Raw genomic sequence first — 22,790 nt, 5'->3', positions numbered from 1 at the left:
TATGCTTCCTGCGTACCGTCACCCAGCTGGCCTGAGGTCCCGGCTGCTCAGGTTCTGCTGGAGGATCGCTACAGGGTGGTTCTGAGCTAGTTAGCCCCGTGCTAGCTAAGTAGCTACGGCTGTTTACGGGCTTTTCAACAGTGCAGAGTCGGGCCTCCAATTCCGACACCCTCGCCTCCAAAGCTACAAAAATGCTACATTTATTACACGTACCATTATCACTAAAGGAGGCAGAGGAGTAACTAAACATCTGGCACAGAGAGCAAGAGATGGGAGACGGAGAAGCAGAGACAGAAGTAGCCATAGCCGTGCTGAGGCTAAGCTAACTGGACGAGCAAACCAACACCAATAAACTGCGTGCAAACTCAAATGGTTCCCTAAAAGCTAGGTGGAACAACAGACAATGTGTGTTTCACCGTGCTTATGTGCTACAACAACTCAGAGATATCCTAGTACAGAGAAAATAATCAGTTTTAGCAAGCCACAAACACCAAACAGCTACACGTAGTGCAACACAGGAAACAGGAAACGCCTTACCGCCAGGGTCAGAAACTGATCACAACTGTTTAGCTGATGCTCATGAGGGTATGGTACCACAGTATGTTCCAACACTGCTCTTATACAGAAAGAGGGGGTTGTAAGTAATCCAAAAATGTTGTAACACCTGTAGGAATTAGTAGCACCAGCTTTCAAAGCTTGATCAACCTCCATTGCTCCAGAACAGCTGTGTTCCCTGAAATGGGTCATTTTGTATAATTCTGAAATGTACATTACTTTTTCAGTTTAGAGCAACCTTACCTTTTTTTAACATCTGGCAGTTCACCACTTAACGTTGTACCATTTCAAGCTATTCATTGGACTTGAATAAATTAAACTGCAATTAATAGCTAGAAAAATTGGGGCATTCTAAAACTTTTGACCATATATATATAATTCTTATTTTTAATTATCAATAAAAAGACTTGAATTATTCACAACGCAAAATGAAACTGACCCATTTTCATGAGGTACTAATGTACATTTCAAATTCAAAAATCACTACAAATAACAGAACAAAACAAGGAAGATGTTTGTCAAAACATGACAGCACCAAATCAGGGCCAAATAAATAAATAAATAAATAAAAAAGAAAATTCAAGTTATCAGTTGTGATTTAAATCCTTATTCAGAATCAAGTGCTTCAAAAGAAGACAACTCGACTATTTTTCTTGGTCCTAGAAGATAAATCACCTTTCACCTGGGTCTGTGGAGATCTCAAACCTCCCTGTGTTCTTTTATTATGAAGGAGCAGCTCAAACAAATAATGTCTAGTTGTCTTTGATTCAAACTTGTGACAGATTTAGTGCTCTTGTAACTAAGTGTCAAATTATAATATGATCAAATAAATGATAAAAGATAAATGACCCACACTTGTATAGCGCCTCTCAGAGTAAGGATTGCAATGCACTTTACACTACAGTGTATCATTCATCCATTCACACACACATTCACACACTGATGGTGATGAGCTACGATGTAGCCCTGGGGTGCACTGACAGAGGTGAGGCTGCCGAGCACAGGCGCCACCGGTCCCTCCGACCACCACCAGCAGGCAAGGTGGGTTAAGTGTCTTGCCCAAGGACACAACAGCAGAATTCTCTGTCAGAGCCGGGATTGAACCTGCAACCTTCCGATTACTGGACAACCAGCTCAACCTGTTGAGCTACTGCTGCTCAGATGTGTTGAAATCAATGGACTTGAAGTCTTGACTCTTCTGTTGAGTCTCCTATCCTGAGCATGCATGTGCAATGAAAAAAGGAAACACATTGTCTGTAAACAAAATACCTTGAGTGGTGTTATATTCAGAAGGAGCAGTAATTTACCCCAACTAGTTTAGGAGTTGGAAGACAGGAAATGGAAATAATCAAGAAAAACCTAAAGCTTCGGATGTCCTCCAAATTCAGGCTATCTTGGAAATGCACAATGTACTGTCTCTTCAAATTCAGCCCCAGTGTGCCCTCAGGTGAGTGTCAGATTAAGGCCAGCCCATTGTAGTGATGGTGTTACCAACAAATTGCAGCTGACCCCAATAAATCGATGTCTCTTTGGCTCATTATTTGGAAATTGATGGTTTCTCTCATGGCAAACAGGCTGTACAGTTATCTACACCAGACATAAGGGGATGTGATTGCTCTGGCTGTAGGGATGGATTAACCTGTTCTTCTCAAATGGGAATCTAAAGAGTGAATAACTGAAGTGTGATAGGGCCAAAAGATCCATGAAAAACAATTCCGAAAAAGAAATGAATGCTATTTTTAATGATACAATAGTCAACCCACCTGTTAAGCCTGTTAAAATCAGGTGTGTTTGTGGACCCTTAGAACTGGGGTCCAAGACCGCTGTCTTTAATTGTCCCTAGGTGAATGTGCATGGATGTGTGTCATACATATATATTCAATATTTCAGTAATTATACTTGAAAATAGATCTTTTTTCAGAAAGGGCACTTCTCCGCCTTCTTTCAAAATTCCAACGCAGCAATTGATTGTGGGCATTGTCCTATGCAAAAATCTGCATCAATGCAGACTTTGGTAAAGTGTGAATTAATGACGCAAAGGGGCATTGCCCATGTTTGAGCAGGTCCATGCTTGAGAACTGAGACATCTTATGTACTCGCACCCCTGAATGGGAATGCGCAAAGGTGGAAGTGCAAGTATTGGGACAGGGACTTTGTGTGACCCTGTGATGGACTAGGGACCTGTCCAGGATGGGTCTCTCCTTTCCGTGATGGCCACTGGAGCAGGGCACGTTCCCTGTGTCCCTAGTGAGGAAAAAGTGGCTAAGAACATAAATGAGTGCATGAGTAAATTACCATTAACATCCCTGTTTATAATTCCATGCTGTCGTTCTTTTTTTAAAACACAGAAACAGTTTTGTTACCTGTTTTCCCACCACATTTCGTCTGCGGCTGCCGACCTCCTCAGGCTGACGCTGATGGTGGTGTCACTTCCTTCTCCGATTATCCGCGGGCAGCAGAGGACGTTGTCGCCCTCTGCTGCCCGCTCTCCCCTCTCCGACGATGCAGTCCCATGCACGGTCCAACGTGTAAACTCCATCGTCTCTGTTCATGGTCCCACATCCACGTCTCCTTATCTCGACTGCTTCTTTTATCCATCTTTTGCATTTCTGTTGTTCGATGTTTACGATCCTTGTGTTGTCCCAGTCCATTATATGGTTTTCTCTCATGCAGTGATCTGTTACGGCTGACTTTTTTATTGTGTTTTCTGCTTCTTCTTTTGCTGTTCTTGTGTGTTTTCGACTTGCCTCTTTCTCACACTCCTTTCTATGTTCTATTATTTGTGTGTTGAGTTGGCGTCCGGTTTCTCCTATGTATGTTTTATTGCAAAGTTTGCATGGGATTTCGTAAATGACTCCACATTTAAGTCCAGCTGATATTTTGTCTTTTGGGTGCACTAGTCTGTTTCTAACTGTTGTGAATGGTTTTGTTGGTGTATTTATGTTGTGTTTTTTTCATTGTTGCTCTTATTTTTTCTGTTATGCCTCTGATGTTTGGTAGGGTTATCACTGGTTTTGGTTCTTGTCTTTCTGGGTTTCTGGTTCTTTGCTTAGGTTGTTCTTTTCTTTCTGTTTTTGTTTGCCGTTTCCCTTTGTTTATTGTCCATGTCGGGTATCCGCAGGTCTTTAAAGCATGTTGTATGTATTTGTCCTCTTGTTTACGGTCTCTTTCTTCTGTTATTATGTTTGTTCGGTGATATAATGTTCTGATTACTGACATTTTGTGTATGGTGGGGAGTTCTGATGTCCATAATAGATATTGGTCTGTGTGTGTTGGTTTCCTGTATGTGTTTATGTTTAGATATCCCTGTTTATGTTGCAAGAAGTTTTAAATTCAAATCCCAGACAAGCCCCCACCTTGTCACAGTCTGACTCAAATCCACTACAAAAACAGAGTGAGATGTCATGTTTGAAAGAAGTTGAAATAATTTATTAAACAATGTAAACACTAGCAAATAAGCCTGTAACCAATAACTCCTGCACCAAACAAATAAAATAAATTGGCATGTGCTGAAGAGAAGTTCCCTCCTCTTGAACTGCAGGTGAAGTGGAGTAAGGTCCCCGGTGTCTCCTGTCATCAGCAGACAGTCTACTCCAAGTGCTGCTGCATGAACCTGGAGCACAGGAACTGAACATGCAGGCCTTCACACTGAACCTATCCAAGTTTCTGATCGACAACAAGATTGTTAGGTAAAGTTCAATCCTAAAATTGAACTTTCAAAAATGTGTAGAATTTTTCTAAATCAACAATGTGAGTCTACTTGTTATGATTGATAAGTGAGACATTTTCATGAGAGTTTTTCAGGCTGCAAGGTGTGCAAAAGACAAGTGTTGACAAGTCAACCTTGATTAAGAGATGTTCCATCAAACTTGACATGTCTCATTAAAAGTCAGGTCCTCCACTCACTGTGGGAGGCAGAATGCCATCTGCTGTTTGCTCTAATTATTTCTGTAAAGCTTGGTGATCCTTTTTTGTGAATCATCAATCATGTTTTTTCTGAAAGAAAACAAATACAAAACAATCAGGCAAAGATCAACTGACTTAACTGGCTTTTGTGTTTACCTACAGAGTGTGTTGTTTTTTAACTAGATCTACTGTCTTGTTTGCATGCTAAAAGGGTCACTTTTCTTTCCCAGTAACTTCATAATGCTTCGGTCTGGTTGGGGAATTATTTGGAACTAATGGCTTTGCATTTGTTCTGGTGCTGCCAGTCTAAATAAGCATGTTCTTGTTGGTTTTAAAGGTCCCAGTTGTAATGATTACTGGGTGTTTTACAAACCAGTGACGTGTGTGAAGAGAATAGAACCTGAATAAATATGCAGAGGTTTAAAGTGGCTGAAAGGGGGTACAAAAACAGTAAGAAAAGAGGTTTCCCAGTTACATTAAAGAATGCAGTGTTGTGAAATTGTTTTGTATTAATCAAATGGAATTTAATGGTAAACAATAATGATGAAACATAACATAACACATGATTGAAAGACCACTTGAAAAATGGCAAAAATAACTTTTTGCATGATTAGATCACCACGAGGTTCCAAGTAGAGCTTCAACACGCAGAAAGAAATAATGGAAGAGAGACAAAACATTTTCTAAGCAGCAAAATGAAACATGTTGCTTTACAGGTAATCCAAGGTTTAAGACCACACCTGCAAAAACAAAACAAAAACAAAAAAACCTGTAAACCCTCTAAAGCAGAAATCAAAGTTGTAAACATGAACTCAGTAATGAGTAGCTTCACTGGTATTGTTGATCACTTTATCCATCCATCCATTTTCATCCGCTTATCCGGAGTCTGGTTGCGGGGGCAGTAACGTCGAGAGGCCCAGACTTCCCTCTCCCCAGCCACTTGGGCCAGCTCCACCGGGGGATTCCCAAGGCGTTCCCTGGCCAGGTGAGAGACATAGTCCCTCCACCGTGTCCTGGGTCTACCTTTAGGTCTCCTCCCAGTTGGACGTGCCCGGAAAACCTCACCAGAGAGGCGTCCAGGAGGCATCCTGAACAGATGCCCGAGCCACCTCAACTGGCTCCTCTCGATGTGGAGGAGCAGCGGGTCTACTCCGAGCCCCTGCCGAATGACCTAGCTTCTCACCCTATCTCTATCACTTTAACACTTCCAGTTCCAAAATATTCATTACAGCATGCTTGATGCAAGCATTTCCACGATGTGAGAACTTTCCTCCGAGTGCTGAAGAGACATTTTAAAGCAGGCGTGGGGAACCCTGGTCCTTGAGGGCCAGTATCCTGTGTGTCTTTGCTCCAACACTTCTGATTCAGTGGTTGATTCTTCTGTGCAGAGCTCATCAGGTTCTGCAGAAGCCTGTTAATCACCTGCTGATTGAAATACGGTGTGTTAAAACAGGGTTGAAACTAAAATATGCTGGATAGTGACCCTCGATGGACCAGGGTTCCCCACCCCTGTTTTAAAGACACATGGTCTTAAACTTTTGATCAGCGCTAATACAGCCTGTTTTCAGTCTAAGCACTGCTCTAAATAAACTGCTGCTCCAAAAATGTTTTGTCTCACTCCTTTTCTTGTTTCGTGTTCTACTTGGAATCTATCATGTGGTCATAAGCTTTTGATCTGGACTGTTTTTGTGGAGATTAAAAAGAAATGAGAATTTTCCCCAAAAGATAAACATTTTTCTTGTTAATTCCTTTTTTTCTACCCAATGCTCACCTGGACTGGTGTCATCATAACGATGGAGTTTACAAATGTTTTCTAATTTCCCCAAATGCTCATATTTAGATTTTAATTCCTTCTGCAAATACTTTATGCTTTTCATCAACAGAGGAGGTGCTACGTGTGATTTGTTGTTTTCAGTGATGCACTTCAGCATATTCTTTGTTGTACAGTACATTCTTTGGAAAAGTCATATTTCTTTGAATAACTTTTCTTCACTTCCCTAATCTATCAGACCAAATATGTGAAATGACAATGTTGATTTAATGTGGTACTCTCTTCGTTTGTTCGTTCGTTTCGTTTATTTCATTCAATCAATCAAATAAAAGTTACATTAAAACAATTCATGTTCACAAATAATCATAAATGAAAAGGAGCAGAAAGAAGCAAAAACTTATAATATCTGCTCCCTTTTCACATCAAGACATTAGCTGTTCAACTCAAAGAATTTCATTAATCTAACCTCCGACCCCAAGACAAAACAAGTCAATCAGCCTACTTAAGGTCTTATTACTTCATCATGATACGTTTCACATTTTTTTAAATACAGAAAATAATTTAGATTGTTTTATTTCACTGTTGAGTCTATTCCATAAATAGACACCTTTAACTGCGATACATCTTTCCATTATCGCTGTTCGGAATCTTGTTTTATTTAAAATATCAGTTCCTTTTAGATTATAATTGCTTTCTCTTTTTACAAATTTATTTTGAATATTTATTGGTAGAATGCCTTGGTGTGCTTTGTACATAAGTTTTAATAAATTATATTCTACTAGTTTGTCAATTTTCATTAGGTCTAGTTGTGAAAACATTGGATCAGTATGATCCCTGTATCCACTTCCACTAATAACTCTTGCTGCTCTTTTCTGTAAAAGAAAAATTGAATGCGTATATGTTTTGCAAGTACTTCCCCATACTTCGATACAATATGTCAGATATGGAAGAATTAACGAGTTATACAGAATATGCAAAGCTTTTATGTTCAACAATTCCTTTGTCTTATTTAGTACTGAAATAGCTCGAGATGTTTTAATTTTAATATAATTTATGTGAGACTTCCACGATAAGTGTTCATCAATAATAACACCTAAAAACTTAACTTCTTTTACTCTTTCTATCTCAATTCCTTCAACATTTATTGATGCATCAGCACTTTTTTACTACTACAAAAAACTATAAACTTAGTTTTATTGATATTTAAAGAAAGCCCATTGATATCAAACCATATTTTAATTTTTGTAAATTCATTTTCAACTACATTTAAAACATATTTTATATTTTCTCCTGAATAAAATAAGGTAGTGTCATCTGCAAATAGTATGCACTTGAATAATTTTGAAACAAAAGCAATATCATTAACGTATAAAAGAAAAAGTAATGGTCCAAAGACCAATCCTTGTGGTACTTCACAACTAATAATATGTATAGAGGATTTATTGTTATGGGTTACTCCTCCTGATTGTTTTAATACATGTTTTTTCTTTCTCTGTGTAGGTTGGCTGTGGCTCTTCCTGCTGTTCCTGCCCCTCTTTGGAGCATCGGGGAATGCCGCAGCTGACTGCAATTTCCTGATTGCCACACCATGTATTTAAGCAGCTGCTTCCTGTGCATGGTGTGGCGTTGTTGTGAAGAGTTTCTGGTGTTTAGAGCATAGCTTTGTTTCGAGTCTGTGGTAGTTTTGTTTTGTATTACCCGTGAAGTCCTTTTCCCACTTATGTGGTGATTTTTTTGTTATTAAAAGTAATCAGTATAGGATCTGGTCATCCTGTCTCCTGCATTTGGGTTTATTCCTGTGTACCCTCGCGTGACATTACAACGCCACCATGACCAACCCAGCAGGAGGAATACCAGCTGCCAACGTTCCCTTACTTGGGTCAGATGAGGACGCGGCAAGTGGAGGTGAACTTGCTGTATTGGCTCGGGAGTTACGCGGCTGCCTGTCCGGAATGCAACAACTCCATGGACGCCTCTCTAGGCTGGAGCAGGCTCCCACTCCGCAGGCTTCCACTCCGCCTCGTCAGGTCCGCCTGGGTTCCCCCGAGCTCTTCAATGGCACGGCTGTGGACTGCCGGCCGTTCCTCGCCTCCTGCAGGCTGCATTTTGACTTTAACCCCGGTGAGTTCCCCTCTGAAGAAAGCAAAGTAGCCTTCGCCATGAGCTTTTTAACTGGACAAGCTAAGAGGTGGGGCCTGGCGGAGTGGGACCGAGGCTCGGACCTCCGCCGCTCTTTTCGGGAATTCTCTCGCCAGCTGCTCATGGTGTTCGATCCATCCACTCCTCACCGAACTGCTGCTGCTGACTTACTCTGCCTTAGGCAGGGCGGACGTAGCGTCTCTGCCTATGCAGTGGAGTTCCGTACCTTGGCAGCTAACACTCGCTGGCCGGAAGAGGCGCAGATCGACGTCTTCCTTCGAGGTCTCTCCAGCTCTCTGAAGGACGAGCTGGCTGCACGGGAGGTTCCGGAGGATCTGGAGGAGCTAATCGAGCTGGCTACCCGCATCGATCGTCGGAGGATGGAGCGAAGCAGAGAGGAACGCCGTCTACCGGATTTTAACCACGCACCCCTCAGGGCCTTGTCACAGCCTCCCGTCGCTCGTGAGGCTCAGTCTCCTGTGGAACCCATGCAGCTGGGAGTGGGACGGCTCCCCGCATCTGAACGACGGAGACGGATGAGGGAGGGGCTGTGTCTGTACTGTGCTCGTCCCGGTCACCAGGTGCGTCAATGTCCGGGAAACGGGGGGGCTCACTAGCGGGGGGGCACCTAGTGAGTCGATTTTCATCTTCCTCCCCACCCTCTCGACCCCCCGTCAATGTGCTGGTGACCTATGGCCAGATGCAGAATGCTTATGAGACTTTGATTGACTCTGGTTCAGATGGTGATCTGATATCCCAGGAAGTGGTAAGCGCACTTTGTATTCCAGTAATACCCTTATCCCCTGCCTTGCTCATCCGTGCCATAAACGGTTCCATCATCCACAGAGTAACAGCACGCACGGTTCCTATTAAGGTAACTGTTTCTGGAAACCATTCTGAACTTATGGATTTTTATGTAGTGGATTCCATGAGGCCTCCGGTTATTTTAGGTTTTCCTTGGTTGTGTAAACATTCTCCTCACATTGACTGGTGTTCAGGCCGTGTGCTCTCCTGGAGCTCTTTCTGTTTGCTGAACTGTTTAACGGCTGCTGCTACACGCTCCTCTGTCTCTAACCCTCCTGTTGAACCTCCAGACTTAAGTTCGGTGCCCCCCGAGTATGCAGACTTGGCCGCTGTGTTTTGCAAGGTGCGAGCCAAGGCCCTGCCCCCTCATCGTCCTTATGACTGCGCCATTGACCTCCTACCTGGAACGCAGCCTCCTAAGGGCCACATCTACCCCCTCGCCATCCCTGAGCGTGCGGCCATGGAGGAGTACCTACAGGAGAGCCTGCAGGCTGGGATCATTCGCCCATCCTCATCGCCAGCTGGGGCGGGATTCTTCTTTGTGGGCAAGCGGGATGGGGGCTTACGGCCCTGCATTGACTACAGAGGGCTGAATGCTATTACAGTCCGGAACACTTACCCTTTGCCTCTGTTACAGTCTGCTTTTGATCTTCTCAGGGGGGCTCAGATCTTCACAAAGCTGGACCTGCGGAGCGCTTACCATTTGGTTCGTATTCGTGAGGGAGATGAGTGGAAGACTGCTTTCAATACTCCCAATGGCCATTTTGAGTATTTGGTCATGCCGTTTGGTCTCACCAATGCGCCCGCAGTTTTCCAATGCCTCATAAATGACGTTCTCAAGGACATGATCAACAAATTTGTGTTTGTTTATTTGGATGATATCTTGATATTTTCCCCAGACCGAGACACTCATGTGCAGCACGTCAGAGCCGTATTGCAGCGTCTTCTCGAGAACCAGCTGTTCTGCAAGGCGGAGAAATGTGAGTTCCACACAACACAAACCAAGTTCCTTGGGCATGTGGTTTCTCCTGGTTCAGTGCAGATGGACGAGGCTAAGGTACAAGCTGTTCTCGATTGGCCTGTCCCCGCGGATCGTAAGCAACTCCAGCGCTTCTTGGGGTTTGCTAACTTCTACAGACGTTTCATCAAAGGGTTCAGTGGCGTGGCTGCACCTCTCCATAAACTCACCTCAGCTCAGGTACGTTTTGTCTGGGACGTTGGAGCCAATAGGGCTTTTACTGAGCTTAAAAGACGTTTCTCTACGGCTCCTATCCTGACTCAGCCTGACCCCTCCAAACAGTTTATTGTGGAGGTCGATGCGTCTGAGTCTGGGGTGGGGGCCGTGTTGTCACAGAGAGCGTCTGATAACAAAGTTCATCCCTGCGCGTATTTCTCCTGCAAGCTCAATCCTGCAGAGAGAAACTACGACATAGGGAACAGAGAGTTGCTAGCTGTTAAGCTAGCCCTTGATGAATGGCGCCACTGGCTGGAGGGTGCAAGACAGCCTTTTCTGGTGTGGACAGACCACAAGAACCTAGAGTACATTCGCACGGCTAAGCGACTTAATCCACGCCAAGCCCGGTGGGCTCTGTTTTTTGACCGTTTCAACTTCACCCTCTCTTATCGCCCTGGCAGCAAAAACATCAAACCTGACGCCTTGTCCCGACAATATCAGCAGGACTGCAGGTCGACAGAGGTCCCGGGTACCACCACCATCGTTCCTCCTGTCCTGGTACTTGGGGCTAACCGCTGGGCCTTGGAACGTAGGGTCAAGTCTGCAGTTTCAGGCACGATCCCAATCCCTGATGGATGCCCCCCTAACTGCTTGTTTGTGCCTTCGAGTCTACGCCCCGCGGTGCTGAAGTGGGGGCACTCGTCACGCCTGGCTTGCCATCCCGGGATGACAAGGACCGCCTTCCTGGTGGCTCAGCGTTTCTGGTGGCCCACCATGTCCTCTGACATACGAGTTTTCGTCTCCTTGTGCCCTGTGTGTGCCAGTGCTAAAGTGCCCAGAACCCCTGCTGCAGGTCTCCTACAGCCTTTACCTATCCCCTCAAGACCATGGTCCCACATAGCCATGGACTTCATCACGGGTCTGCCCCGTTCAAGAGGTAACACTGTCATTCTGACTATCGTGGACAGATTTTCGAAGTTGGTTCATGCTGTGCCCCTACAGAAACTGCCTTCGGCAAAACAACTGGCCGAGATAGTGGCACGACATGTGTTTCGACTGCACGGGCTTCCTGAGAACATTACCTCGGATCGGGGTCCACAGTTCGTGGCAGCATTCTGGAGAGAATTCTGCAAGCTCCTCGGGATAACGGTCAGTTTAAGTTCTGGTTTCCATCCTCAGACCAACGGGCAAGTGGAGCGGTTTAATCAGGACTTTAAGACCACCCTACGAGCTATGTGCTCTAAGAACCACTCGACCTGGTCCTCACAGCTCCCTTGGGCAGAATATTCCCATAATTCTCTTGTGAACTCTACCGGTTTCTCCCCTTTTCAGGCTGCCTATGGTTATCAGCCCCCACTTTTCCCCCATCAGGAGAGGTCTGCATCGGCCTCCGGCCCTGCCGCGTTTGTACGACGCTGTCGGCGCACTTGGGTGGACTACCGCTCTCGTCTGGTCCAGAATCAGGAACGGTTCACCGCAGTGGCGAACCGTCGGAGATCAGCCGCACCCGACTACAAGGTGGGAGACAAGGTTTGGCTTGCCTCGACAGATGTGCCATTGAAAGGGGGTTTGAGAAAGCTCCTTCCTCGGTACATCGGCCCCTATTCAGTGTCCAGGGTCATCAACCCGGTGGCGGTCAGGTTGGACCTTCCTCGCTCCCTGCGGATCCACCCTGTTTTCCACGTGAGCAAGCTTAAGCCCTTTGTGACTAGCCCCTTGCATCCGCCCCCTGCGGCTCCGCCTGCTCCTCGCCTTGTGGACGGTGGCCCGGTCTTCAAGGTGAACAAGCTCCTGGCCTCTCGGAGGGTGGGTCGGGGCATCCAGTACCTGGTGGATTGGGAGGGTTACGGCCCGGCGGACCGCCAGTGGGTCCCCGAACGCCACGTCCTGTGCCGTGACCTGATCGCCCGTTTTCACCGGGACAACCCTGATCAGCCTCGTCGTCCGTCTGGAAGCCGGACCTTGTGAGGGGGGTTATGTTATGGGTTACTCCTCCTGATTGTTTTAATACATGTTTTTTCTTTCTCTGTGTAGGTTGGCTGTGGCTCTTCCTGCTGTTCCTGCCCCTCTTTGGAGCATCGGGGAATGCCGCAGCTGACTGCAATTTCCTGATTGCCACACCATGTATTTAAGCAGCTGCTTCCTGTGCATGGTGTGGCGTTGTTGTGAAGAGTTTCTGGTGTTTAGAGCATAGCTTTGTTTCGAGTCTGTGGTAGTTTTGTTTTGTATTACCCGTGAAGTCCTTTTCCCACTTATGTGGTGATTTTTTTGTTATTAAAAGTAATCAGTATAGGATCTGGTCATCCTGTCTCCTGCATTTGGGTTTATTCCTGTGTACCCTCGCGTGACATTTATATTATCAATTTCCACAAACTGTTGTTGGTTCGTCAAATAACTTCGGACCCACTCATGTGCTACTCCTCTAATCCAGGATTTGTATAATTTATCTAATAATATTACATGATCCAGCGTATCAAATGCTTTTTGTAAATCTACAAAAACACTCACCAAATATTGTTTATTATCTATTGCTATTGAAATCTCTTCTACTAAGTCAGTTATTGCTGTTGCAGTTGAATGATTAGAACGAAACCCATATTGACTATTATGCAAAACACTATGCCTATTAATAAACTTTTCCAATCTAACAACAAATAATTTTTCCAGAATTTTTGAAAACTGCGGAAGCAGTGATATTGGCCTATAATTAGAGTATTCGTGCATATTTCCACCCTTATAGAGTGGTATCACTCTAGCAGTTTTCATATTTTAAGTTCTCTCTTTTAGTTCATCCCATTTTTCTCATATCAGTTTTATGTTCATTAATGATAATGTGTCTCGTTGGTTTACCTCATTAGAGTCATGTTCAAAATGTATTTTCTACTCTTTTATGCCTTCTTAATTATTGTTTTTTCTTCATTTATATTTATTTGAAGAACTATCAGCTTGGCCAAAGCCAGGAACAAGATTAATGTGTGCTGGATCTGCAAGCACAATGAAAATGTTCAGCTTAATCAGACAAAAGGGTTTTAAACAGAGGTGTGACCAAGTCACAAGTCTTTCCAGTCAAGTCTCGAGTCAAGTCCAAGTCAAAGACAGTCAAGTCCAAGTCGAGTCCAAAGTCAATGATGTGGAAGTCCAAGTCCTTAACTTTGAATTTTCAAGTCATAATCAAGTCATCTGTCAAACTTCAACTCAATGACAATGATAATAAATAAAGTTCAGAAATAAACCTTCTTAAAGCTTCATTTATTTGCTCAAACAAGCAGGAAGTGCAACTGAAACTGATTATAAACAAAATGCTGCTGCATTTAGCAGTACAAGATCAAACCCAGAATGAAGAATGATTTATGATTTTTGTCCATGTCGTGTCAACTTTTGTGCTAAAATATCAAACATGCTCAAGTCAGCATCAAGTCAACAAATGCAAGTTGATTCAAGCCGCAAGTCATTGGCGTTCAAGTCTGAGTCAAGTTGTAAGTCTATAAATTTTATCAAGTCAAGTCAGAAGTCATTAAAATAATGACTCGTGTCTGACTCGAGTCCAAGTCATGTGACTCAAGTCCACACCTCTGCTTTTCAAATTAAAAGTTGACAGCAAAAAAAGAAAAATATAAATGGGTTCAAAGTGGTTAAAATAACCAATACTCAAGAGTAAAACCACTGAACATTTTACATTAAATCTTTATTGCTGGTTAGATAAAGTAAATACTTCTTTAATTCAAACTACATATAAGCCATCATTTAAAAATCTACTGATGAACCACAGATTCATTCTAAAATATTTTAATACACTTTTTATTCCAATATAGAGAAATTAAATATTAAATAATTTATTCGTGGAAATCTTGTTATCAGACATGTAAAACTACCAAATGATTCTTCTGTAGTGTTTGCTCCAGGTGTGATCAGGCGATTCTGCAGGAAGTCTTATCCACAGTTTGGGGCGCTAGGTTCTAACCAAAGTGGCAGTGTTGCATTATGGATGAGGAAACGATCACTTTAAATACAGCTTCTGTCCAAAGTTGAGCTCTTTCCACTCCTTTTTTACACATCACTCATATGTAACAGAATAATATTCTGAATACAAACAAAAACATAATCTGGAGGTAGGGTGAAGGGGTTTAAATGAAAGCTTACTGGTCCTGAAACTTCTGAGTGACTTGGTCCTCCAGGGCCACCCGTGCCTCTGTTTTCTAGCAGAAAACAAACAATACTTAATTATTTATACACTATTTTATTATATTATAGGCTTAAAACCTCTGCATGATAAATCAAATATTAATACCTAAACAAACGTGACCCAGCCTCCAAAAATAACTCACGTGTCAGCGCCATGCTACACATGTCCCCCCTGTCCCCCCCACCTTTTCCAAAGCCAAGTTTTGACCCCTGCACTTTTTACCATCCCAAAGCAATATTCCACTATATTAAATTGACACTGGTTGAGCTCTAGGACAAAGCGGAAAACAACTGTTTGTGTTGAAGCCCTTTTCCCATTAGAGCATACTGTAAAGATACCCCCGTGTCCCGTCCCCCCCCCGACTTCTAAAGCGAAAATGACGTCCATGATGCCACAACTCTTTAGTTCAGCATTGACAAAATAACTTCATGTTGCATCAGCTACATCTGTTTTCTAATAATAAACTGATTTTGATCTTTTTTTTGGCCATTTCATTGATTTTCTCTTTTTTGCAACATCACAGCTGATGTCTCATCATATTTATCTGAAAAGGTGAGATTTCTTTTACCTTTATTTGCATATTGCTGAGCAGTGCATCGTTGTTGAGCTGCTGGTTGTATTGCCATCCCCAGCCCACCTCGCCCACGTAGCTCTGCCTGGCCCTGAGTGGGTGACTGTGTGGTGCAGCTCGCCATAAATAATTCAGATCTTTTGTGGCCCCAGGAGAAGCAGCACCCACACCGATGTACAGGGGGAAGTAATTTGATCTTGGCCTGTAGTCTCCAACTCCATCTGGACCTGGATGGATGTTTTAAAAAGGTATAACAACCTGAATAACCTATACCTAAATTAAACCTAGAGTGCACAATTAAAAATAATAAATAATGAAAGTAAAGTCATTAGTTACAAATGAAATTCACAACTGTGTTTCACTGATTTAAACGATCTTTTAATGATTATCTGCAGGCTACATGGACATTTTAATTTGGATTTAGATGGTGTCAGCAGGTGGTGTCAGTAAGCATCATACCGAGTGTTACTGCTGGTATCCTGGATGAAATCTTAAACCAGTGGCTGTTTCACCTTTCAGTCAGTTCCTACATTTAGACTCAGTCCCAAAATATGTTTCACTAGAATGACCCTTAAGGTACAAACCTGGATTTTCTCACATTATTTCATTTTACATTATGAGAATAATAATAAATAAATTTATTTTTTTTCCTATTTTTAATTCAGTTTAAATTATTTAGGCATAGTTGAACACAAAACACAATATTATCATTTTAGAGGTAAATAAAAAAAACAATTAATTTGAAATATTGAAAGCAACTTGCTATGAATGTTTGGAATATTCTGAGGTAGACCAAACACATTTTATGTGAACTTACCTGTAAAAATCATCCTTTGTCCATACTGCGACCTCTCTTGAGCTGTTTTAGTGTTTTGCATTGTTTTTACTCTATTCCAACTGAATTATTCCAGGTTAGAAACAAAATTCTGGCCCCTTACCGACTTACAACAGGAATCCATCTGATTGTTCTGCCGATGGGGTCATGCCTGGTTGTATAACAACCACCTGTTGCCATGGGAACACTAGACCAAGTTACATTGTTTTAATAAGAAATACTTCACATGCTGAACCATCACCAGTATTTTGTCTTCACAAAATATGTAATTATCTAAAATAATATCTAATGAGAAATGACTTTATTTCATTCATTTTCTCATTTATATAATTTGTGCATTTTTTGAGACTCCTCAGGGCAAACCCGCTGCCTTTGCTTTCATTGAGATAAACAGTTACCTATTTAGTCGCTTGGTGGCACCATAGACTGTACATATACCAAAGCATAATGTATGCCACACGACAGCTCTTCGTTCTTTGTCGGATGGACTCGTCCAGTATGAGCCTCCTATGACTACATCTTTGTCAAGTTAAAAAAATATCACAACAGGAAGTGCAACCGCTTCACCACCAGACAAAAAGAATTTCGACATATGGTACAAAACAAGCGTGCTCAAATATTCTTGTACTCAGCTAATTGAATGTTTTTCTTTTTTTTTTGTCTTTTACCGTAATATGAAAAACAAGGTATTAGTCACATTTTTTACACCGTTATGCTCTTTCTCTGCATGAGAACCTATGAAATGATCTGATAATAACGTGGGGAGGGGACGATTTTAAGCCACACAACATGCCTCCTGTCTTTTATTTTGAAACGTTGCACAGGAAGTGCTGTTGCTACTTTGTTCCGATTTGGTAATGATGTCTGTCACCATGGTGGTGGCTTACAACAGAACACGGCAACGGCGGTCAATGTATCCCCACTTTTAGGTTAATTGAAGCGTCAGTATTATGAGTTTTATCACTGTGTTGAATATAACATTTATTTTTACCACGGACGCCATGTTGTTGTTGACGGGATAGCTTTTAGCCTTTAGCTTACTTTTTGTTTTTGCCGGATCCTTTATGGAATTTCTTTCCGTCGCTAGCAGAATGCTGAAGAGAAAAGGAACGGCTTTACCTAGCGCTGGCTTGGATAAAGAGACGCCAGCTTTGTACGGTTAGAAAAACAACTCAAAGGAGCAGTCAGAGCCTCGCGTCTAAAGGAAGTTTTCTCGCCCAGCTGGACTGATTTTGGAAGCCGTTTTTTGGTTCGGGACAGTGAAGGGACGGACACTCCCGAGGAGCCTGCTTGGGCTCTGGCTCCAGTCGTGGCCTGGCTCCGGGCACTCCCAGCTTCATCCTCGAGCTCCGGAGCACAGCCGACAAGAGTAGAGAAAGCCCCAAAAGTGGGCTTGTTTGTGCATAAATCCACCTCTGTTTTTCTGTAAACGTTTTTTTTTTCCCCAAGGATAAGGAACTGAGTATATCTCTTTCGGCGTCTTTCAAAACAATGGCGTCTTATGTGGATAACCGCTTTCGGCAGGCTGTAATGATGAATCCGGCTGAAAGGACGCAACAGGTCAGTACAATGATGTATTTCTATTTGTTACTGATGCAATCGGTGCTTAGAAGTACTTGTTCCTGCTGTGTTAGTCAGTCTGTTGCTACAATGCAAACATTCGGGATACTTCACCGCTCTGATCAGCAACAGTTTAACTATTTATGTGTGCAACTGTTGCCAGGTTCCTGTTAACGTACGGAAACGTCCCGTAAAAAAATAGTTCATCATATGAGATAATCGTGGCTACTTAGCATAACAGGAGCTGCAACCATCATGGGAGCCTCGCCAGACGGACCTGTACGGTTTTTACATGGCTGCATCTCTGGAACTTTGGGGCCCCCTCCTTTTACATAACGGTGTCTAATAATAAACGAAAAGAAAGATTTCTTGGGAGCAGTCATTGATGCTGGTCCGAACGTTACAGATCCTGATTAAAACAGACGTCAGCGCACAAACCTGAATGTGTGGCAATTACAAATGAGCAGAAAAACCCAACTTCTTTGTTGCATTCTGCAGCTAAAACAGTTTGCTGCTCTCCGATTCCGCTGTGCAACTCCCCTTTTCAGTCCCTTGCTAATTCTGTGGGCTGCTGCTTTTAGTCGTTATGCAACAAATTGTATTTCTCAAAATATGCTCGTTTCTGGTTTGCATCTTTGGTTAAGCAATTTGTAAAAATGACATCCTTTCTTTTCAGCCTAGTTCCTGCTGCAAATGGATGTTGCTTCAGCAAAAGCTTTACATTAGACAACAGAATATACCCATAAACCTGTGGGCTACAGCTAGATGCAAAAATCGTGCACGTTTGACAGTTATGCTTGTCAACAGCTTTTATTCTGGCTACAACTCTGTCATAATTGAGGAAAAAAGTCATAAAGAGGTTCATGAATTTGTAATTTTTTAATTGATTGTGATACCATTACAAATAGAAATATATTTTTCCCGAATGAAAAATTAATTGTTTATTGTTCTAACATACAAACTGAGTTATATTGTTTTTGCACCCTATCTATATTGATTTAGCTTTCATTACTAAGGCAGGCTTTGGTGCATTAACATCTTAATTTGTCAAAAAGATATGAGAAGTTTTTGAAATTTCTCAGCTTGAACAATTTTAAGTTTATAACATATCAAAACTGATATTTTGTAACATTTAATGAATGAAACTTCAAAGCAAAAAATAAATAAGAATTAAATTGACAAATAAACAAAAAAAAAAACTAGCACCAAAAGTACAGCTTTTACAGTAAGCAACATATTTAGTCTGCAACTGTCATGGTATTGTAACTGATGTGACTGAATCACTATATTGGTATTTGGTTGTAATTTTCATTGACAACATAGTGTGCTATTCATGTGTGGAGTGACTGCAGGGACTCAAACAGATTTACCCTAATGGTGTTGGCAGGACCTCTCTGTCAGGATTAGTTAACAGACTCAAGGATCCGTCTTTATCTCAGGACTCGCCACAGTGAGGCTTGACCCTCTGCATCATGCTGTTGTCACATGGCAGGTTAAATAATTGACCACTTGACAGTTTGTGTTTTCACTGTCTATCAGTTTCCTTTGTGCAATTTTAGATTGTAAGTAGATGTTTTAGTCATACCAATGAGGCAGGATCACAAAACAGAAATAGGAGAATTACAAGCAAAGCCCTGCTGCACTTTATGTTTGCAATGGTGATATAGATCAAGATAACATGGCAGTTTGATAACTTTTTTCATGTGCAGCATTAATTAATTTTTGCACAAATTAAAGCTTTCTGTCCAATGAAGGAGTCAGATTTAGACATATGGTCAGGCTCTCAGTGGTGCGTTTTTGTCGTCTTGATTAGTCAAAGTACCTTCCATTAATACTACGCTCTTTACTTATTAAAAATAAGAAGTGCATGCTTTGCTCAGCAGGATGGACCGTTGCTGTCTGCTGTTGCTTCTCTGTTTAATTTTCAGCGGGTATCTGGGCTTATTGCAGGCATTTCTCCCGTTCTTTAGGGCAGGTGGGTAAAGGAACCACAAACAACAGATCTTTGCTTAGCGACCCTGACTCACACCCACATAACGACTGAAACATGTCATCTTTGTGCGGTCATTTGCACAGTGACCAACATCTAAGTCAATCCAGGTCGATCTTATTGTAATAAGCTGGGAGTCTTTATCCTAGATAGGGCTGCACGATATTAGGAAAACCTGCGATATTCGATAACCGTGCGATATCGATATTACTCAGATAAATGAACAAATACTAAAGTATGCAGTGTTGATGTCATCTGGCGTGTGACGTCTGCTCTGGGTTAGGGCTGTCGCGGTTGAGGAATTCCCCCTGCGGTGATTCAGGGTGGCTTAATATTGCGGTGTGCGATATTATTGCAGCCCTTTTTTTATTGCAGTACTATCTAAACATAATGTTTACACATTTAAAAAAGGTTAAAATTTGCTGTGCCTTCTTTAATAACACTTTACTGAATGCAGATCAAAGGGCAGTAACAACACAGATCGCAGTAACGTTTGTTTCTCCGACAGTCGGAGTCCGACTGAACTTAAAAACAACAAAATTCAGGAGGTTAAACTTTTAAATGCAAATTTGGCTGCAGCATCTAACAAATAAGAAACAAGTCCCCATTTTGTTTAGTTGTTTAAAATCAAGCATAAAAAATTACATGTACCGGGCGCACTATCATTTCACTTTCACACACATGAATGTCGGTGCTTTATAGCTCGGTCACGTCCTTGTTACCCACAAGGAAAACCAGCATGATAACTATATACGGTTTGAGAGAGGATCTGAGAGGGGTGGCAACATTTCCAGCAACACTGAAAACCCTCTTGGATGGTGCGCTTGTTGCACTAACGCACACGTACTTGCGTGCGACTGGCGAGCAAAGGGAATCTCTCCCGGTTGTTGCTCCACCATGTCAGGGGGTTTCTTTAGGGTGGATGCATTCCTCCTGCAGGTAGCGAGTGAGCTCCAGCTCGGCTCAAACTCTCTTCGGGACGGTTGCAGAAGCAGTGCTTGTCCGGGACTTCAGCAGGTCTCCGAGCATTTATTATTATTTTTTTGCCGCTGGTGGCAGCTCTGTCTCGGCCAAGGACTCTGGCTGCGCAGCAGCTGACGTACTGAAAACCAAAGTGCTCCCAAAGGAGCGAAGTAACGTTTCGTTTTGATACCAGTGCAGCCATCCTTCTCAACATACATCATTGAGTTGAACCAAGTTCAGTAATCGCGGTGGCCCATGATGCAGCGCGGTGGGCTTCTTCATATTGCGATATTTCATTTTTGCGGTTACCGCAACAGCCCTACTCTGGGTTCAAAGCAAACAAAAACTAATGCATGAATTCCATTACAACCAAACAAAAACTAATGCATGAATTCCATTACAACATAACATTTTTATTGCAAAAATATGCACCTGCTACTGTATTAGCAGCAAAACAACAAACTGCATGCATGCAGTTTCTCAGTGACTTTAAAACATCACCACCACCATAAAACTTTTTCTGATGCTCCAAATGCAGAAAAACATCCCTTACCAGGGTTTTTGAATAAATAAAAATATCAGAAAATAAGTTTAAATGTTAAATAATAGTTAACATCACTTAAATGCAACAGCAAATTCTCTCATTGCTACTGAACATTTTCTCCACTTATGTGGTTATGATATAAGGCTGTTGCTGCAACTGGAAAGTGATCTGTGCCGGGCCAAACTAGGAGAATATTAAGATTTTCTGAGGGAAAGAGAAAAACAATTGTCTACCTTTCAGAAGAGGAACTGGCAACAAACTACATGGAAAATATGTGAAAATGTTTGTTTTTAACCCCAAATTGAACAAGTTTACCTAGATCTTAAAAAGCAGCTCAGATGATGAAACTGCAACTATGATTCTGATAACAAGCTAACAAATTGAACTAGCTCCTCTTAAGACAACCGGCTAGCAGAGCTTCTGACTGACAGTTTATGTGCAGCAGTAAATCAACTATCCTGATTAACAAGGTTATAAACGCTCATAAATGAAAAATCACGTTGATGTGTGGGGTAACTTTTCCAGGCCCTCTTTAGCAGGGTGGGACTGGGAGGAGAGTGCTGTAGCCTTTTAGCTGGAAGCTAACCGAAGCCTGGGGCTAACATCACCACCCGGTGGAACACTAGCGACATGAAGGTGGGTTGGTTCACCGGCACGTGTCGTAGTCAGCCCGTTATTATCAGCTGCTTAACAACACCGAGCGGACTCACGTTCACGTTTGAAAGCAGCGCTGATTCCAGAAACCTCAGCACAAAGTGCGTTCGTTGCTCTGAGCCAGCATGACAAACAAGGGAACGGCGCCGCTAATGTTCGGATGTTGCTTTCCAAAAGGGTCTACGTAGGGGGCGGGCGTATTACGTGAACGGACCCATCTGATTGGCCGCATATCAGAAGGGCTACATTTGATTGGTCAAATAATACTTCCGCGTAAAAAACAGAGCTGGTTTACAAAAAGTTGATGTATGACACGGATGGAAATGTTTGAACCAAACATTTATCGCCATTTTTGACGTGCTTTGCGATGGGCCTATCGCACGTCCTGTTATCCCGATGACGATAATTTTTCGATATATTGTGCAGCCCTAATCCTAGTTTACATGCACGTTAGAAAACTAGCCTCTCAAATAAAGTTTGTTCCACTCCAGTACAGTAGGTGGAGACATGCCCCTTTTCATGTTGGCCTTCTTCCGTTAACTTATAGGGAGCCTAAGTTACTTCCGCACCATGGGTCCTCGGAAGAACGAAAAAATGAATGCAAGTCAATGGGGCTAAAAACGCTATTTTCTAGCACCAGATCTCCACGGAGCTTTTCCGGAGCTAAAGCCTAGCTAAAAAGTCCTGTTAACCATAGAGTTTATAAAAAGTAGAACCCGCAAATGCGGCCAAACATAGGCAGTAGCGGTCGGTGAAGTGTCTACTCTTCTACGTCTATGCAGTATGCAGGAGTCAAAGTTCATTCAGAAAATTGAAAAGGGACTTAACTGAAAGATTATACATTTTTTAATGTTTTGCACTTTTAATATTGCACTTTGAGTTCACTACCTCAGTCTGGTTCCTAAGATTGTTTCATAATTTCCCAAATAAAAAAACTGTTCAAATGATGTTTCCCTCATGTTATTGAGAATATACTGTAGGGTAAAAACTGCAGCTGGGTATGAGTGTGGACTGAACGGGTACCAACTATTGAAAAATTATTTCATAAGCTATAGATAGATAGATAGATAGATAGATATAGGAGAAAAAAGAACTATGAACTAGTTCGCTTTTGGAACAGTGAACTTAGCTCAAAATTTTT

The 22,790-nt window shown here is 42.4% G+C and overlaps 3 protein-coding genes across 11 annotated transcripts in view; 1 reads left to right on the top strand and 2 right to left on the bottom strand.

The window, feature by feature from the left end:
• Positions 1 to 22,790, bottom strand: part of LOC139069636 (uncharacterized) — a 438,794-nt gene that overhangs the window by 5,772 nt on the left and 410,232 nt on the right. The gene's annotated exons all lie outside the window — the stretch shown is intronic.
• Positions 3,308 to 16,105, bottom strand: LOC107380050 (protein SPMIP2). Its single transcript, XM_015951079.3, has 4 exons — positions 15,921 to 16,105; positions 15,101 to 15,330; positions 14,490 to 14,545; positions 3,308 to 4,551 (listed from the first exon to the last, which is right to left on the bottom strand). Exons 1-4 carry the CDS (start codon positions 15,979 to 15,981, stop codon positions 4,494 to 4,496), a joined length of 405 nt encoding a protein of 134 aa, XP_015806565.2. The 5' UTR covers positions 15,982 to 16,105; the 3' UTR covers positions 3,308 to 4,493.
• The window catches only part of rapgef2b (Rap guanine nucleotide exchange factor 2b), a 138,655-nt gene continuing 132,468 nt past the window's right edge, over positions 16,604 to 22,790 (top strand). For all 9 annotated transcript variants that reach the window (XM_054739304.2, XM_054739302.2, XM_054739300.2 and 6 more), the window contains exon 1: positions 16,604 to 17,498. In XM_054739304.2, coding sequence (XP_054595279.1) covers positions 17,430 to 17,498 — 69 coding nt within the window. In that variant the 5' untranslated portion in view covers positions 16,604 to 17,429. The remainder of the gene's footprint in view (positions 17,499 to 22,790) is intronic.

Source organism: Nothobranchius furzeri, chromosome 1, assembly GCF_043380555.1.
Source record: "Nothobranchius furzeri strain GRZ-AD chromosome 1, NfurGRZ-RIMD1, whole genome shotgun sequence".
NCBI lineage: Eukaryota > Metazoa > Chordata > Actinopteri > Cyprinodontiformes > Nothobranchiidae > Nothobranchius > Nothobranchius furzeri.
The sequence above is the reverse complement of the archived record's forward strand: the minus strand, read 5'-3'. Positions and strand labels throughout refer to the sequence as shown.

Excerpts from the sequence above, each read along its gene's own strand:
- LOC107380050 (XM_015951079.3), bottom strand. The coding sequence starts at position 15,981 with ATGCAAAACACTAAAACAGCTCAAGAGAGGTCGCAGTATGGACAAAGG. Across the intron at positions 15,331-15,920 it reads ACAAAGGATGATTTTTACAG|GTCCAGATGGAGTTGGAGAC; the intron begins GTAAGTTCACAT and ends ACATCCATCCAG. Across the intron at positions 4,552-14,489 it reads ACTCAGAAGTTTCAGGACCA|AAAAAACATGATTGATGATT; the intron begins GTAAGCTTTCAT and ends GTTTTCTTTCAG.